This window comes from Equus caballus, chromosome X (assembly GCF_041296265.1).
Source record: "Equus caballus isolate H_3958 breed thoroughbred chromosome X, TB-T2T, whole genome shotgun sequence".
In the NCBI taxonomy this organism is placed as follows: domain Eukaryota; kingdom Metazoa; phylum Chordata; class Mammalia; order Perissodactyla; family Equidae; genus Equus; species Equus caballus.
Window position 1 is genome coordinate 18,922,779 of NC_091715.1, and position 20,048 is coordinate 18,942,826.

General features: G+C 37.4%; 1 protein-coding gene across 1 annotated transcript in view; it reads right to left on the reverse strand.

The window, feature by feature from the left end:
• KLHL15 (kelch like family member 15) overlaps positions 1-20,048 on the reverse strand; it is a 34,282-nt gene that overhangs the window by 13,568 nt on the left and 666 nt on the right. Inside the window, exons 2-3 of the mRNA XM_023633811.2 lie at positions 19,739-19,934; positions 7,314-8,025 (exon numbers count right to left, since the gene is read on the reverse strand). Coding sequence (XP_023489579.1) covers positions 7,314-8,018 — 705 coding nt within the window. The 5' untranslated portion in view covers positions 8,019-8,025; positions 19,739-19,934. The remainder of the gene's footprint in view (positions 1-7,313; positions 8,026-19,738; positions 19,935-20,048) is intronic.

The window sequence follows — 20,048 nt, forward strand, 5'->3', positions numbered from 1 at the left end:
TGCTAACCTTTTCTCTAGTCATTTTCTGACTTCTCTGATCCTTTTTGATTTCTGCTTATTGTTTGGTTTCGCTCCTTCTCTTTTTTCCCCCAATTTATTAAAAAGGTTTTCTCCTTTGATATTGCTGTCCCCATTTCATGTCTGCCTTTCCTTTTACTCCACAGTTAATTTCCAATTCTATGCCTTTGTTTTCATCTCCCTTTTATTTAAAAGAAAAATCAGCAAGACTGATTTTTAAACTCCTGGTTTCAATAGGTTTCTGCCTGCTTAATACACCTACCAAAATCTCTTCCCCAGGGGCTCTAACAGCAGTGGACACCCTAGATTACCAGCACTCTCCAGGAACGAGTAAGCCCCGAGTGAACGCAAATCAAAGGTAGAAAGTAAGAGTACTCTCCATTTATACATACAAGGCAGAAGACTTGAGGAGAAAAACACCTTGAGTGATGTTTAAAGAACTGCGCATGTGTTAATTACAATCATCCAAGTCCACCGGGCTGGGGAGGCGGGGTCAGCAAAAAGGAGACTAATGCAGAAAAAGACATTAAGTAAGAAAGCACGCTTAACCCATTGACCTAGTTTCCAAGGGAGAACCTGCTAGTCTCTGTGCTTCACTCCAAGGGGCAAGTGAGCTGATTGTTAATTTAAGCAATTTCAAGTTCATAGCTGCATAAGCACTGTTCAATACATAAAGGGGATTTTAAACTTTTTCAAAACCAACTCAAGCTTATTAGAAATTCTAATCAAATTTCACATTTGAAATCCTGGTTACTGTCTTTAAAAAAATATTTTTATTGTCAAATACAACACTGCTTATGTTTCTCATGTACTTCTAAAACTGTGAGGGTTAGAGGGAAATTTCTGTTTTTTCCTCTAGATATGTCTGGCTGTAGCTGAAGTCATTACAAATAAACTTTCTGGCTAAACTGTGGTAACACTACAGTTAATGGTTTGGTTGCTGGACAGAAATTTTGCATTAGTCAAGTGCTAGATTAGTCAAAACACGTCACAGCACCCAAGCGAAGGAACTTTGGAGGGTTTACAGCACCTACGCTCTACGGAGATGCGTCCTTGCCCAGGAAATTTCGTTACCAAGTGGGTTGTACCTCAAGTAACCAGAGTACCACATCACCCAAGCATGACATTATATTAAGAAGAATAAATTTGCTTATGTGTCACAGTCCATGGTTAATGCTATGTAAACCAACTATGCTAACAGAGAAAATACTTGGAAGATATTCAGTGTTTTGTGAAGGCCAGTTCTGAGCGCTAATATGTTCTCAGCCAGGTATCCAAGTATACCTTGGATGACTTCATTTGTAATCCTTGAATTCTATCCCTTTCAAGGTGAGTCCAAGACACCTTATCCCCAGTTTAAAATGCAGCTTTTGAAGCCATAAATTCTGCTCCTTAAGTAAAAGACATTTAAAAAAAAAGTGTTAGAAAAGCTTTTCTGAAGCATTAATTTTTACTCTGATCCTAGGATTAATTTTCACTAGTAATGAAGTTATCTTTTTTCAGCAGACTATCAAAACTATCTCAAAGTTGTATTCTTATAACAATAAACTTTTATAAAATGCAGATATGATTTAAATCCAAATATATTCTCAGTGAAAGAGAACTAACATTCTTTTCTGGTTACATTAGCTTTGCTCTTTAACAATTATATAAATCCAGTTTTGGGGGGATATGGTGAATTACATTTAACAGATTGGGAAAAAAGCACATTAGGGAGTCTAAATATCATGAGCTAGTGTATAAAACAAAATATTTGGAATAAAGCAGAATACATCTATATAATCTGCTTCCTTAATAAATAGCCAATGAAAAATCAACTGTAAAATCCTAAAAGCAAGCTGAACAAATGTGTTTTATCTTTACAGGATTTAAAATAGATTTTCTTTCCTTTTGAAAAACTGAAAGATTTTATGATTAATACAATTTCTAAGTTAAGGATCATTGGTATGCTGAATCTTACCTTATGCATATTTATGATACTGAAGATGCCCTGGGTTCAAAAATATTAAAATGTCACTGTACTAAAGAATCAACATATGGGTATTTTAATGAATAATTTAACAATTTTGCTAAAAAGGTCTTTTCCGTACAAAAAAGTCAAGTATAATATGCATTTTGCCAAATATACATTTACTTCATAAAATGTTTTCAATAAAGCAGTAACTGTTTTTTAAAAACCAAAAGACCAAAGAGAGCAAAGTTTAAACTACTTAAACCTTCACATCACTGAAATTCAGAATGACAAACGTCAGGCTTTGTCTCTGTTAACAGATGCAAAGACCATTAGAGCTAGTAAAGATACACACCACAGACATTTGCATAAATACTGATATTAAAGTCTAGTTTTAAAACTGGGAATCCACTACAGATAAAATGAATTATAAGAACTCTTAAACAACTATGTCAAAAGGACAAGATCCTTAAATTCATTTTCAGCTTTCTTTGATTATATAGTGAAAACTCCAGAACTGTGCCTTCATATCTTAGTTTTCCCACATCTTATACTTTTTGCAGTGCCATTAAATTTCTTAGGCTGTTTCGTTTATGCAAACACGTCAGAATTTTCACACCTCTGTAACAACTTCTGAACGACCCAAGCTGGGTTAACCGCATGCTTCCTGCACCTCAGGATCCTCTCCCTACTCTAGCAGCTGTAATAGGAAGCCCTTGGACTGGTAGCAAGCAGACCCAGGTTCCAGTGTGGGCAACGCCACCTGTTCTGGGATAAGATTCCTAACCTTTCTGAGCCTGTTTTCTAATCTATAAAATGGAAATAGCCAGTAGACTCTACCTATGTGTAGCGCACTCAGTGCATGGCCTGGCATCTATAACACGTTGAGATAAGTAGCATCACTGCCTCTCCTGTAAGTAGAGAACTGGGTGAGGAAATTTGGAAGTCTTGGTCTCTTTGGTGATGGTCCCACAGAGTATTCAGCACAAAGGTTAAGACAGTCTGTTTTCAGCCGGGACAAAATTCAGTAGAGGACTAGGGGAAAAGATACTGCAGAAGAATAAACCCAAAGACTTCAGCACAGCTAGAGGGCATGACTCAGGTCCCTGGAATCAGCGGGGGGCTGCTCATTGGAGAGAGGCAGAACACCCCCTTCCCTCACTATGAAGCCACCACTCAGATCTGATCATTGCTACCAAAGGAAATCTCCATGGGTTCCTTAACCAAGCTTTGTTCAATTGCTTTTTATTTTCCTGAGGCCAGGGAGAGGACCCTGGCAAAGAGATGCTATACTCAGGTTATCTTCATCAGCCACTCCAGAGAGAAGTTAGGTAGCTAAGTTCATTTAACGCTAAACCGTACAGAACACTTCTAAAGACTGGGAATCCAGGAGAGGGGTTAAATATGTGAGAAAAGCTGTTTATTGTATGCATATTCAGAGAGTTTCTAATGAACAACTCACTCCTTGAACTTCTAGAGCAGCGCTGTGCAACAAAAATATAATTTGAGCCACAAATGCAAGCCAAAGATGTAATTTTACACTTTCTAGTAGCCACATTTAAAAAAGTAAAAAGGTGAAATTGATTTTAACAATATTTTTATTTAACCCAATATATCCAAAATATCCTTTCAACATGTAATCAATATAAAAATTAGTGAGGAAATTTACACTCTTTTTGTCATCTTTGAAATCTCAATTCAGACTTGTCACATTTCAAGTATTCAATAGCCACAAGCAGCAACCATATTGAACAGCGCAGTTCTAGAGTCATAGACACTAACTTTTTTTTAAGAATGAATAATCTTTTAATTTTGACACTTTAACTGATTTTAACCCCAATAAATTGAATAAAAGGGCTCTAAATTTTTTTTCAAAAAAAAGGAAATTTTATGAATCTAAAAGAAACCTAACAGAATAGTGTGAATAAAGTTGATGATTTTAGTCATAGCATTGGACTAAGTCTCCTAATACAAAAAAGAATGGTAAATTCTAAGTTTGATCAGAGTTGCTAAGTGGTTTTCTAAGACTTTCTCTGGCAATACAATAATATTTTCTTCTAACTGTTCCTGAAAACACATGATGCTAACCAGTAGATATGTTAACAGGACATATAAGGAATAAAGAAACAAAGTTAACACCAACACGAGGAAATAATCTGATAAATCCAGAATGTGGGACACACAATCAGTGATCTGATCATTCTCAAAGAAAAAAGGGGGGTAAGGGACTGATTTAGATTAAGACAGAATAGACAGATACGATAAGCAAAAGCAATACATGAACCACGATTGGATTCTAGGGCATTTTGGGGACAACTTGGAAAATTTTAACATGGCCTAGCTATTAGATGCTATTAGGGTCTTACTGTTAATTTTCCCAAGTGGAATGGCATTGGACTTGGGTAGGAGAAAGTCCTTATTTTTAGGAGAGGCATGGTCAGTATTTAGGGATGAGGTGTTCACCATGTTTGCAACTTATTTGGAAACGTTCAGCAAAGGGAAAAAAAATCTATATAAAGCAAATATGGTAAAATGTTAACAGTTCTTGAATCTAAGTGATATCTATACAGGGCTTCATTACACTATTCTTTCAACTTTTTGTGTGCTTGTTGTGTTTACTGTGTTTATTTGAACATCCTCGTCATAGACGGGAAAAAGGAGAGACAATTCCAGATTAAAAGAGAGACATAACAACAGAATGTGCTGTACGAACCTTGATTCAATCCTAAGAAACAGCTGAAAAAAGACATTTTGGGGACAACTAAAAAAATCAGAAAATGGAGTAGACATTACATGATATTAAGGAATGACTGTTAATTTCAATAATGGTATTATGGTTATGCAGGAGAATATCCTCACTCTTGGGAGATGAGATGCTTGCTGAAGTAGATAGGGATGAAGTTAATGTCTACAACTTTCTTTAAAATGGTTTAGCAAAACCCAAAAATTTTACATAAAGGCATAGAGACCCTCTACCTGTCTAGCTAGCTAAAGCCAATGTGACAAAATGATAATAACTATTAACCTACAAGATATGTTTATGGGTGATCATTCTACTATTCTTTCAGCTTTTTTGTATGTTTAGAAAGTCTCCTAATAGTTTTTTAAAATTAAAGCTAAAAATAAAAAGGGTGTATCAATACTCCATTTTTCTAAATTTCAGCAAATAGGACAAAACCACAAATCAAAACTGCCTACACTTTTCCCCATGTAGATTCTTGTACTAAAAAAGGACCAGCACAGATGTAACATGTCTTTCTTTCTGTGCCCTTTCTGGCGCCATGCATATATAATAGACATTAAACTGGCCTTGCTGGAGATCTTCAATGTGCTGAGTACAGGAAAAAAAGATGGGCCCTATTTTCAAGGAGCTCAAAATAGTATGGTGTAAAATAGTCCAAATTCTTATTTCTCAACCAAATTTTCCATTTTAGTTTGGTTTCTGAAGTTTTATTTCTAGAGATAAGGTCTCAAATCTGCCTAACATGGTGTTTCTCAACATTTAGAAAGCCACAGATCCCTCTGATAAACAGTAACTCTCTCATACCACTAACAACAATCACTGACTGCCTCCCATTTATCTTACCCGTACTACTAAAATAAAACTGATTTATATTATACTACAAAAAACTGAAAGATTTCTCTGTGGCCAGGGCCTTATTAAGCTTTCCTAAGAAATAAACTCAAGAAGGAAGCTTTAACAATATTTTTATTCTGATGAGATTCGCAATACCTGGCCAATGGTTAATAACTCACTCCTATGCTGTATATGCAAAAAGAATCCATCAGAAGGTCCAACTGACATTTTATACGATTTACAAAATGACCCAATGGTATTAACTTTCAGCCTCTGTCACTATTGACTACCTTGAACTGATGACTGAAACATAAAAGGCTTTGCAGCTCACTACTTCACAATCATTTATTGCTATCAGTTATCCATATTGTCCCACAAGAGGGGAAATTTTATTTTCTATTTCACAAGTACTTCTATCTAGAGTGAAGTTGGAGGCTTTTTGTTTGTTTTAGTAGTGGGAAAGCATTTGCATGTAATGTATAAAGACAAAAGAGGATTCCCTAGGGAAAGAGAGCAACAAAAACAATAGTGAGAAAGAAAATCAAAACATCAGAGACAAATGATTTACATAGTTGATGTGCACCTGATTATCACTGAACAAAAAAATAATTGAGAAATGTATTCTTTAGTTTCAATTATTTCTGCCATATCAGTACATTCTGAGAATAAAGATAAAATCCCATAAAATTGAGTTCTCTATTAAAAGTGTAAGTTAACGACATTTTATAGCATTTCAGAGGGAAAAAAACATGCCAGGCTGCTGAGTGTTATTCGAAGGTGCAAATTTGTTTATTTGTCAAATGTTGTAAACAACCCTCCTTTGCAAATATTATATTTTTATCACCAGGTCTGGTAACTAAAGCTGAGGAACTATTTAATATGAAGGGTGTCGACCAGAGTTTTAAGTGTGCTTTCCAGAGAGAAGAAAAAATGCAAGAGGTAAACAGAGCCCCAGAGGTAACCATGTGATTAGAAACCAATTAAGTTAAGCAATTACTGAAACTGCTTTCTCTCCTTTGGGCAAGAAAGGATCAGAAGTGAGACTCTGATACAAAAATGAAAAATGCTTACATGCAAAAATGCCAAGGCTGATTTGGAGGAAGACTATTTTTAAGATAGCAGAAGTATTCCATGGTAAAATGTGCACAGGGGTGTTTGATCAATGTAGGTGGAGAATTTATAGTGCCAAACGACGGTTTTAGACATAAACAGATGTTTTCATGGTTAAGTTTAGTTAGTATTCACAGTAAAACAGGGGGAAAAACAGAACTAGGTAAGAGTAGGGAAGAAAATCACCACTAGGGCCTATTTGGTTTTCAAGAGCTATTTCATGTTTCCTTACTACATTTTAGAGGTCTACGAAACTGTATTAATGTATACCATTCAGAACTACAAAACTCCTCCCAACTCTAATGTCAGCATGTATTACTTAAGTTAATTTTTAAAGAGAGCTAGCCTGACCCAGTTCAGATTTAATTACTTTGTGAAAAGAAAAGCTAAAGCAAACTTGTAATATCTTGAGTTAAATACTTAAGCTTCAACTTTAAAAGTACTTTTAAAATGAAACTACTCTACTACCTACCTGGTTCATCTTTCACCCACAAAACGTGTTTTAAAAAACCTAAATGCACAAGCTATGACAAATCAGACTTCTTATAAACTATCCATTCTCTTTTTGCTCCTGACCAAGCCTGGAAATCTGATCTATAAAGACATACTGCCTTAACTAAATGATGAGTCCTGTCTATTGCTTTCAAATGCACCAACCTTCTCAAAAACACTGGATGGGGTCATCAAACAAAACCTGATGTTCTGAATGATGGTATCGGTATGTCTCCAGCGTCTTCTATCATGCCGCAGCCAAGACTGCACAGCCTCGTACAGCTCTATCTCTGGGAACCTGCTCAGATGATCATTATCCAAATAAGACATGAGCTTCTCGAAGCTCAGATAAGACAAGAAGTCAGGCCTGGACATGAGCGGAACAAAGTTGTCCAGCAGAAAGGCGTCCAACTTCTCCCTGACTCCCTCGATGTTTACACCGAAATCATCTAAGAGTCTCATAATTTCTGCACAGTTCTCTAAGCAAATTTTTGCTAATAGAAAAGAGCAGCAGAACTTCACCACTTCTATAAGTTGAACATACATGGCAGCCTGAAGAATCTCATGAACAGTATTCATACTCAGTTCTATAGTTCCATAGTACATAAACTGAAGGACGTGGCTGAAACCAGTAGCAGTTAGACCTTTTAAATGAATTTTGTCCTGATCTCGCTCCCTCATGTCTGCAGTAAACATAATTCTGAAGTAATCACTCTGGGTGGCCAAGAGTGCTTTATGGGCCTGGAACTGATGATCTTCAATAACCAGAGTGACATCAAGAAGCAATCCCTCCTCATACAGTGCTCTGAAACCAGCAGAGACACTGGTATCATGGATGGAGGAACAGAATCCTTCCACGTCCCCTGCCATGAATCACCTGGAAAAGAAGTAATCAAAGAAAACTGTGTTAATCATTTCCATGCATTCTGAAGACGTTATTAACTTAGAGCTTAAACAATTTTTATAATTATCTCAATTCCACTGCCTAAGTCCGAAATGTACAAGCCTTTTGGGAGAAGACAACCTAACAGTTTGCAGGTTAACGTTTTTGGCCTTCCCACCTGGGGAAAAAATCTATTAAATATGTATCAAACAATGGTAAATTGTCAGCTTACAAACAATATATGCCTATCCCCTTAATTTTACACTGTTCACCAAATTATCAACACAAAAAGGATTTCTCAAACACTAAATTATGAGAGACAAAAAAAATTAAATGAAGAAGTACACTGTTGACCTTGAAAACTCCTAGAAACCTACTCAAAGGAAATAATCAGATAAATATGCCAAGTTGTACACGCAAGGTTTTTCTTCCTAGCCTTATTTATAATAAAAAATTGGAAAGTATTCAAATGCCTAACAATAGATGATTAAATAAATATGGTGCAGTCGTATAATGGATTACTATAACAACTAAAAATGATGGCAGCCATCTACCTACTCCGACAAAGGATATTTATTAGGTATTGTTATGTGAAAAAAGCAGGCAACTGGAGTATACTCAGTATATTTTCAAAAATTAAATACATATGTATCTGTTTAGATGAGAAAAAGCCTGGAGGAATATATACCAAATGATGCCCCTGGGTAGTGGGGTTTCAAGAAATTCTGAGGTTTAGCTTTTACTTTTTACTTACCTCATTAACCTTATTTTAAAAACCAATGATCACGTATTGTTTATATGTTTAAAATATGTAATTTTTAAAGGAAATTAAACCACATTTTTGCATAGCAGAGAAATAAAGCCAAGATAGTGGAATTATAATTAGATCTAAGTAAAGCAGAATAAATGAATTCAGTCTATTAGACTGTTTATGAAGCAAAGTAATTCTCTCCTTTTCACGCAACCCCCCCAGGCCTTCTATCCTCTCCTTAACTCTCATCCTCACACAGCTCCCAGTTTCCTCCCCAATGACCCATCCTCACATCCCCAAATTCCCTCCCAACCCTGCCCAATGCGTCCTGTGGAACCTTGCTTCAGTGTAAACAAACCCCCTACAGGCTCATGCTGATCACAGAAAGTTTTCTCTGCAGTCTGATTTAAATAAGAAAAAATACTCTTCTGTATTCTTCTTAGAACAGAATATTCTTCTATAGCTTACGAACGTATCTTCTAAGCCTTCTCTTAGCTTTCTACCGTTCCTTTTCTAAAACATGGCCTTTTGCTCAGATAAAAATCCATCTTCTATTGCTCCTTGGCACTTACCATATACACACATCCTGACCAATCGCTCTCCCACATTCACTGATGACTTTGGCACCTGGCTGAGAGCCATCTTCTCCACCTCTTCAATGTTCACATAAGATCACTCATCCAAAAACTGTCCAAGTTCTCTGACCACCTCAACAACCTCCCCCCTTCCTCCATTTTAACACCTTATTCCCAAGCCTGTTGGACCTTGCCACAATCCAGAACTGGTCCACATCTGAAATCTCAACTGTCAACTTCCCACTCTTGGGCTTAACCTTCTCCTCACCTCTGTCCTTTTCCAGCTCAGGCCTTCTGCTATCAGGCCCAATGTCCCAAGCTCTTTCCTTTCCCTGTTGGGTGTTTGGATGGACCACAAGCCCTCCAGTGAAGCAACTGGCACCATAGTCACTGATGTCACCTTCTCTCCCTCCTTCAGGGAGGCCTACACTGCCAATCTCACCACTCTAGTACCAATGCCTTCTCCTTTATTTACTAAAACGAAGAGCATTTCTGCATGCCAGGCCTTATGTTAGGTATGGAGGTGTGTGCCTTTCAGGAATCCCCTCTGCACCCTGGCTTCAGCCAAGCCCTCAGTTGCTGAGAGTGAAAAGGCAACTTCTGTGGACACGCTGAAGGCACTACTTGACTCTTGTGAGTAAGCTACACTGGATATTACTGCTTCATTTCATCAATATGTTATCTATGACACCCTTTATTTAACTTCTTGACATATTAACCCATTTATTCAGTAGTTATCCCAATCTGAGGACATCTCAAAAAAAAACCTTCTGAAAGGATGATATACCAAAATGTTAAAAATGGTTATCTTGGGATGGTAGAGTATCAGGCAGTTCTAGTTTTTTTTCCTTTTTGTCAATCTGTGTTTTCTAATCTCCAATGAAAGTGTATTTCTGTTTTAAAAAAGTTCATTAAAAAAAATCTTTACGGGCTGGCCCAGTGGCGCAGCAGTTAAGTTCACATGTTCCGCCTCAGCAGCCCGGGGGTCATCGGTTCAGATCCCGGGTGTGGACCTTGGCAAGCCATGCTGTGGCTGGCGTCCCACATATAAAATAGAGAAAGATGGGCACGGATATTAGCTAAGGGCCAGTCTTCCTCAGCAAAAAGAGGAGGATTGGTGGCAGATGTTAGCTCAGGGCTAATCTTCCTCAAAAGAAAAAAAAATAGAGGAAGATTGGCAACAGATGTTAGCTCAGGACCAATCTTCCTCACCAAAAAAAAAAAAAAAAAAAAAACTTCAAAAAGTCCCTAATTGCCAAATCCAACAGGTACATCCCAGTCCCTATTTCTCAGGATCCTTCTGCAGTATGACTTACTCCCTCAGCTTATTTCTCTCTCAGCCTCATGACACTATTTTCCTGATTCTCTTCCTATTCTTGGACTGCTTATTTTTCAATCTCCTTCCTGTGCTCATTTTTCTTGAACTACCCTTTAAACATTGGTGTTCTCCAGGATTCTGTTCTTGTACTTTTATTTTTCTCATCTAAACACTGTGTCTCCCTAAATGATCTCTTCTAAACCCATGATTTCTACTAACACCTATCTGGACCAACACCTTGACTCTCTGTCGCAATCTCTTCCCATACACTAGTAATGTATACAGCAAATCACCTGCTAGACACTTTCTCTGGGTGCCCCGTAGGGATCTCAAAATCATCACGTCTAAACAGAATCATAATTGTACCCTCCCCTCAATCAGTTCTTTCTTTTGTATTCCTCATCTTATCAAGAGTCATTCTAGGTGCCTCTTTCTTCCCATTTGTCCCTAACTTACCTTTAAGTTTTATTGATTATACCACATAATATGTTCACTTACCTAAGACAGCAAAGTATGCACAAGATGAAATTAATATCAAATTTTTTATTAGTACTCCATTAATCCAAAAGCTATATACTTTCATTTTGGAAAGGTAAAACACAAGAGGACTATCTATAATTTGAAAAATAGATATAAAATATTTTAGACACTGTAATCAATGCTTGGCAGAACTACTTTTACCTTCAACATTAAAGCAAGCTATCGGGTTTTTTTTTCCCCCTGAATTATTTTTAAATATAAAATTAATGAGCTTAGAATTTTCCAAGTGATTTAAGGCATATGTACATAAATGCATACCATGAACAAAAGGAACCTCCCGCAGTGTGGAGTCTGAATAATAAAATATTCTGGTTAGTGGAGGGCTATCAACATCACACTAATTATCAATTTCCAAAATAATTAGAATAAAAACCACGACAAACTGGATGAAAAATTTGATACTTCGTTATGTTTCTCAGGATCACTATGGACACCAACTATTACTCTGACTCATCAAGGTGTACTGGTCACATTTAATGGAGATTTAATAATAGAAGGCTGGACATCAGCATTCAAATACTTGAGAGTAGACTGCTTTGTGTTGCATTAATCTGTTATTTTGACAGTGCCTAAAATACTACATGTTTCACTTCTTCTCTCTATTCAACAGTTGCCACTATCTGATAAGGTCTCAAACAGCTAATATTCACCTTTCTGAAAAAGGTTCCACCTAAAGGAAATTTTTAAAAGGAGATACTATGCTTTCTCAAAAAAACGCCATCTAGGTTCCAGATACTTACTATGGTGGAAACATCACAGGGCAAAGAAGCAAGAAAAAAAAGGAGAGGAGGAAGATTGGTAAGCTGTGAGTCAAAAGACTCTAAAGATGTAAGGACAGCACCCATTCTCCTCTGGGCACCCAGCCCACCAAAGGGGATTCCTAGCAGGCAGACTTCCACTCTGTGATCCTGTCCCCAGTCACATATGGTCAGACCGGGCTGGGAAATATGAATCAAGATGAACACTCTTTTGTCAAGAATTTAGAAAAGAAAAGAGGAGAGAAAGAAAGGGAAAAAGAGAGAGACGTGCACTGACTGTGTATGACTGGAACTGGAACATGTCAAAGAGCAGCTGTGGGCACCAACTTCTGCCATGTGGGCTGAGGATCAGAGAAAGCCAGTTAACTGAGAGAGAAGAATAAAGCCAAGATGAGAGAACAGGGAGTGCTCCCTAACGCCTTCATTTTTCCAGTTCCCAGGCCCAGTTCTACTCCTGCCCTTGGGTTCTGAGAGAAATCCTTACGTTCTTAGAATAAATTCCCCCTTTTTACTACTTTAGGTGGGTTTTTCTCATGTATAACTAAGGTCTAAACTAATACACAGTTTTAGAACAGAAATAGCTATACTTCGAGTAAGTTACTCAAACTTTCCTTGGTCTTATCTCTGAATCTGTAAAATGAGAGCACTCAACATGATGATCTCTAAAAATTTTTACTCATAAAATTCTCATTTATTCTCCTACGTTTTAGATGATTTTACACATGTGTAATGCACTTATATAGCTATGCAAAGTAAATAAGCTATAGCTATCTTTCAAGACTTAGCAAAGTTTATCTGATCTAGATTGACTTCTAAAACTTATCTGTGATAGCTGGGACATATGCAGTAACTTCTTTTCCACATGAAAAAGCTCGGTGCACCTACCAATAAGACTAACTGCCTAAGAGCGGCAGCAGTTATTTTACATTTTTATGGGAACCACATATATAAGTAGAAATGATAAAATACTCAGTGGTTAACTGACCAACACGATACAGTCTCTAAATGGAAGGTGTGGAGTCAGATGCCTACCTTTGAACCCTGGTCTTATCTCTTATTAGCTCTGTGACCTTGGGGCAAGCTACCTAGGCCTCTCTGTGCTCTCAAGTTCTTTTCTGTAAAAAGGGGATATTAATATTAATAGAACCTATCTCATAGGTTGCTGTGAGGATTAAAATAAATTAATACATATAAAGACTTAGAAGAGTATATGGCCCTTAAGTACACCATAACATTAGCACTTATTATGGTACCCCTTCACTTGGTGCTACGGTATATAACCAACATAATAAACCTGACCCTTTAATAGTCCAGGTAACTCTGGAGAAACCCTTCTTCCTAGCAACAGCACCTGGAACCCCAGCCCACCTTCTCAGTAAAGTCTGTCAGGATCCAGGCCAACTCTAACTTGAGAGATGAAGACACTAAGGTCCACAGGTGAAATTTTTCTTCAAGGTCATACAAGTAGTTAGAAATACAGTTAAGACTAGAATCTGACGTGCAAAAAATACAAAATAGTGTGGTTAGAAAGAGAAAACCTTTGAAATCAGAGCGCTTACCAGTACTTACCACCTGTGTGACCTGGAGAAATTTAGTTAACTTCCTGACCTCAGTTTCCATCCATATATTAGGAATAATAATCACATTACCTTATTACTGAGTTCGGGTGGTGAATAAAGAATTAACATAAACTAAATGTCTAGCCTAGAGCAAGGCCACCACCAGAGGTCAGTCAATGCTGGACTGCTGCGTCCAAGTCTTGCCTAATGCTCCATATCACCCACAAGACCACAGGAACTTGACACCCCTTAAACTCCCCTCTACAGACCCCAAACCTCCCTAGAGTTTATCACAATGCAAGTTTATAAGAGATCAGGAGACACACTGGTAGACAAAACACTGGACTTCATTTTGCAGTGGCGTTTTCATTTTTTCTCATCACTCAAGCATAATTTTCTAGCTTTTCTGGGCTCCTTAAGCTTTTGTGCCCTAACTAGAGTAGCTACTTTCTAAGTCTGTGCTGTTCAATATGGAAGCCACTAGCCATGAGGCTACTGAGCACTTGAAATGTGGCTAGTCTAAATTGAGATGTGCTGTGTGTAAAATGAACACCAGATTTTGAAGGCTTAGGGCAAAAAAAAAAAAAGTAAAATATCTCATTATACAAATTTTTATACTGATAACATCTTGAAATAATATTTTGGATATATTGGGCTAATTAAAATTAATCTCACCCTTTTTTCACTTTTTCTTTAAACTGGCTATGAGAAAATTTAAAATTACATACGTGGCTTGCATTACATTGCATTGGACAGCACAGATCTATAACATAAGCGTTTAAGGCATCAAACAACCAAACTTACAAATGAACACGTGAAACAAAACCAACTTGTTCACAATCCATACCCTGGAAGCTATGAAGAAAAGAAAAAAATGTGAGGTGTAAAATAAAACAGAAACATCACAAAAACACACATATAAGCAAATAAAAAAATAACCAGAAAAAGGAAAGTGTAAGAAGAATACAAAAAGGAAAATATATAAAATCTTACGCATACAAATTCCCCAAATAAAGAACTACAGCAAATTTAAGAAAAAAATAACTATAAGAACTAATCATTGTAAAACTAAACGAAACTCAAGTCAGAACTCTATAAGTCAATGACTGCTGGGGGAAAAAATCTGTTAAAGGGCTTTGAGAAACATATTTACTGACATAGAAAATGTTCAGTACAGAAATTTCGTATCTTCACTTCTCAATAAGGATCGTCAGATTAAGGGAAATCATGGTTTATAAACCTGTACACGTATGTATTCTACACTTGGCTTACAGAATTTCAAATGGTAGATTTTTTTCAAAAGGGGAATCAACTTAAACTAAATGACAAAGCATACCTATACTACTAGGAAAGAAAAACTGAAGAATTTGTCTTATTTCACAAACTTGGCACTGACTAAAGAAAAAAGAAAGCGTCACATTTCTGTGCATAAGAATGATTAGCGATTCTCAAAGTGTGGTCCAGGAACAACTGGGGTCCTAGTTCCCTAAAACGACTTCGCCAGGTCAAAACTATTCTCATAATACTAATTTAAAAAGTTATTTGTCTTTTTCATTTTCATTCTCTCAGTGTATTCCAGAGACTACATGTGTGATATCTTAACAGACTGAATGCAGACACCAATAAGAAGCCCATTGTCTTTTATTAAGCTAGACAGTAAAGAGATTTGCAAAAATGTAAAACGATGCCACTCCTCTCACTAAGTTTTTCATTATTTTAGAAAACAGTTATTTTTTATTAAAAAAATTATTTAGATTAACATGTAATGGGTTTTTAAAAATGAATACAAGTATTTTTTAAATTTCCCAGTTTTAATTTCTATTATGGTAAACATAAACAGATACAACCTACATAAACAAAAGCTCTGTGGGACCTCAATAATTTTTAACAGTATAACAAGGTCCTGAGACCAAAAGGTTTGAGTACCACTGACAGTACAACAAGAGATAAATGACGACACACACACACACAAAACAACCTCTTCCTACCTCTGCCCTGGAAGACTATTACTGCTATTTATATCACAGAAATTTCTAACAGTTCAAACTCTCTAGTGACCAGTAAAGAAAGAAGTCTGGTGGGGGTAAAATTGGACAGGAAATTAAAGGCAAAGAAATTAAATGCTTCCTTTTCAGTTAGAAGGCTGCCATTCTGATTTGAAGGCAAAATTCTAGGCAATTAAATAGAAGATGTTTCAAAATCAACTAACCTCCATGTTTACGCCATAAGCAATAATTTAATGCTTTCACATTCCTCCCACAGCTGCTTGAAAATTCATACAAAATCCTAAGTTATTCAGCACAAAAGCTAGATTCTCAGAGGTTGATATACTTATCTTCAATGAAAAATTTAAATTATTTCATACTACCTTCATCCTCAAACTGTTAGCCTACCAAAGTTAATGCCTATGCAGAAAATGCCATACTTGCATACTAAAAAGAAAATGCAAGGCTTACTACGGATAAAAATAGAATTAATTTCTGAGTCATAAAATGTCTCACAATTTCTGTAACCTATAAAGCAAAAATTTTAAATTCAACAATTTCAAAGCGGCCAACTTCTCAATCTAAAAGAAAAGAAAAATTTGAAAACAGACTAACTTTATTAGCTCTATTAGTCGTCGTTTTCCCCTCAGATACACTACTCAAATTCAGAAACAACTCAGTTTAATACAGGAGGAAAGGCTGCATAACTTAACTTTAATTTGTTTAATACTGGAAATTCTTTCTTGTCCATCAAAATGTTTTTATAACTCAGTACTAAATTGCAAATGACTGTTTAACTAAGCTTTTAGGAAGGCTCTGGGGCCTCCAGCCTCCAGGTTGGCACCTATTATCCAAATTACTTCACTTTTCAGGTATGTTTAGCATTTAGTCATCTTATAATACAAGAAACCTTATAAGAAAAAAACTCCTGCTTCAATGCTATTTTTTCATCCGAAGATTTCAATTTAATGCTCCTCTGCTTATTCCTCACTACAAGTAGAAGTAGTCCAAGAGTGATGTCATGGAAAACAGCTTCCCTAGCCTTTAGAGAGTGGATCCAGTGAGAATTCTAGGAAAAGCCTCTATTGGGGCATAAAACCCCAAATCTTCTAACCTATATCCTAACATGAAATCATCAATACTGTACTGTTAACATTTTAGTGCTCTGCAAGAATTATACAGCTAAACTAAATCTTTTGGAAGGTCCTGATGTTATGATACAGATTTCCTGTAAATCTTTAAATGATGCAGAATCATTAACTAAATCTAATGATCTTTTCAGAGACAAAGAATAAATTTTCTATCTGTTATTTGCTTCAATGATTCAGCCAGATGAGCTTTAAAGGTCTTATATTAAAATCAGAAAACCTGAGAAAAATATCTTGCCTTTTCTAGTTAGTTTATTTCCAAAGTTAAAATTTCTAATTCTGAAAAGGCCTTCCACGTTTGGGCCAACAGCAGTACGACATACACCCATAGAAAGATGAACTATAAGAGCTTCTCCAGTGATTCCTAAAAGGGGAATAATAATTATCTCCCATTACTCTCCCCCTTCTTCACGCTGCCCCAGATACACTGGCCTCTTCGCTGTTTCTGGAAAACCAGCCACTTGCCCACCTTAGGGCCTCTGCAAGGATCACCTTCTGAGTCCACATATCCGGCTCCCTTCAGGTCTCTACTCCAGTGTCATCTCAGTGAGGCCTTCCTCGTTCCTCTCTAAAGTCAAAAACTCCTGACCTACCCCATCAACCAGAAAATCCCTGCTCTCCTTTTTGGCTTTATTTTCTCTCTAGTATATTAAATGGAGATATAGGCTTACTTTTGCTGTTGTTTGCTTCTCTTTCTTCTCTGGTTTTGTTTTGATTCATTGACTGTTGTATCCCCAGAACCTAGAAAGAACAGCACTTGGCACATAACAACTGCTTAATAAATATTTGTTGGATGAATAGATGAACCTAATCCTCACGACCCTCCATGTTCTGTAACAATCCCTGACTTAAAGACGAGAAAACTGAAAGCTCACAGAGGTTAGGGAACTTGCCCGAGGCTATGACTCTTAATAAGTGGTGGACTCCAGAGCCTACAATGCTTCACCAATGACTCTCATTTCTCTTCAATAAAAAACCCCACTCGAGCTCCAGCATTCCAATTCAGAGGAATATATGCTAATAAATTAGTCCAACCTCTCAGAGGCGAAAGATTCATTCTCCTCAAAGTTAATGTTATTCACTCGCAAAACATTTACAATGAGAGAGGCCAGCTACATTAATTTGGGGGGCCCAGAGCAAAATGAAAAATGCGGGGCCCCTTGCTGAAAAGCAGGAAAAAAGTGTCGTTAGAGGTACTAAAACATAAAGTTTTCTCCTTTCTTCTGAGGTCTCTCTCGACTTGTCATGGTGTTTTTTTATTTGCTGTTTAATGTATTCTAAGAAAAATTAAAAATGTAAATTATTAGCATGAATTTTACCGTTCACCTTTATATCATACGACGCCAGTTTTACGCGCAGATTATTAAACCAAGTTTTGGGCCCTTCTGAACACCCAAGAAGCCAAGCCAGCCCTAGTCCCAAGGCTTTAGCCCCAGAAAACCCAAATCAAGGCAGAGGGAAGGTCAAACCTTGAAATCGCTGAGAAAGCTGTTATTTGCCAAAATTTTCTCTTCAGGATAAGCAATAAGCCCAATGTATAAAAGCTAGCACATTAAAGTAGGCTCTTCCTTTTGCTAATTTAATCCTGCCCGCCTTATGTTATTCTGCCTTTTTACGAAACACAAAAGCATACTGTGGAAGACAACTGGTATTGGATTATAAATTTAATACAACATCTAAGAAAAAAACTCAGAAAACCATTTGTTAGCTAAAAATAACAATATACTCAAAAAAATGCTTCTCTTTCACTTTTTGTGGACCATTTTTTAAAGCCAAACTATACTACATCTTTGATGTGCCAAGTAAGAATGATTCCATACTGATCTGTTACACATACATATTATAAATTCTGACAAATAAGTCCAATTTTCAAACCACAAATATTTACTATCCGATCATCCCCCCAAGTTAATGAGCAACAGAGTGCAAATTAACATCCTTTACCACTGAAAAACTGGTTCTAAGCACCTACTAAGTGTTGTGATGATTAAAAAAGAGAATTAAATGATAGAAATGTTACATTAAGTGTCACAAAGTTGACATTTCCTATACATTTCTGGATCTAGTACGAATTACAGAAATTTGAATGCATTTAAAAGCTCTTCAAAAGCAATTTTCAAATGAGTAGAGATATTCAGGCATCCTGTCCCCTAGATATGAAAAACAGGCATTAAAATTAGGATATATATCTTAAAGGCATTTTCCAAATTACAATTTAATCAGATTAACAAAAGCAAATACCAATTCAGAAAATATAAAAGACCAAACAAATGTAAGGTGTTAAATAAATATTCCGAGTAAGCAAAAGGGCAGAAGCGGCCTAGAAAAACGAAAAGCAAAGCACTACAGTAACGTTAAATTTGAATTAAAGAATACCGTTATTTAAATAAGCAGTTAGCATTTCGTAGGAAGAAGGCCAAGCAACGTGACTATTAGATATCTAGTCGATTCACGGCCCCGCTTCGCTATTCGGTACTTATTGCTTATACTTATAATATAGAAATAAAGAGACAGCAACAGTTAGCCACTACAACATTAACCACTCTGGCAAAGGTTACTTGAAAAATTGCCTTGCATTTTTACAACACTTTACAGCTATAGATTATTTCTACATATATGACCTCATATAGTGCTCCCTACCCTGTGATGTGGCTATTACTGACTCGATTTCATAGATAAGAAACCGAGGCTCGGTAAGCGATTTTCTCAGAGTCACCCAGTCGAACCCAGACCTTCTGATCCCACGTTTTAAGCCTCGCATTTCGCACAGTTCTATTTCAGGCATAAATAGAATTTTTAAAGGGAAGGAAGGGGTTAGACAGAAAATAATCATGGTACCTGCAGCTGTGTGCTGCAAAAAATGGCTGAATTACGCTTCTTCCTTTTTTTTCTCTCTCCTTGAAAAAATTAAATTTCAAACAATTTAAGTAAACTCAAAGACAAATTAGGTGCCGACGTCTACCAAATGCTGGACTCGGGCTGTGCAGAAAGGGCTACCGAACCCGTGCCGAGCGCGGGGCCGCAGACGGCGCCCGGGCTCCCGCAGGCCGGAGGGCCAGGGGCGGCTACGCACCTCGGGGGTCTGTCCAGCTCTAGTGGACGGCAGTCTGCATCAGGAAGAAGCGGCCGGCGGGCCGGGCGGTGGGCGGTCGGGCGCCGGACGGCACTCGCAGGCTCCTCGAACGTCTACAACGGGCCGCTCCCGGGCCGGGCCGGGCCGCGCCAGCGGGGGGCGAGTCTGCGCGCCTGCGGCCCCCTCGGAACCAGTCCTGGGAAAGAAGACAGCGCTGAGTCGCGAGTCGAGACAGTCGGGCTCGGCGCGAGGCGGCGCGGCGTCGGGGCTGGGCCCGGCCTTGCCAACGCCAGGGGCCTCGCGGCGCCCG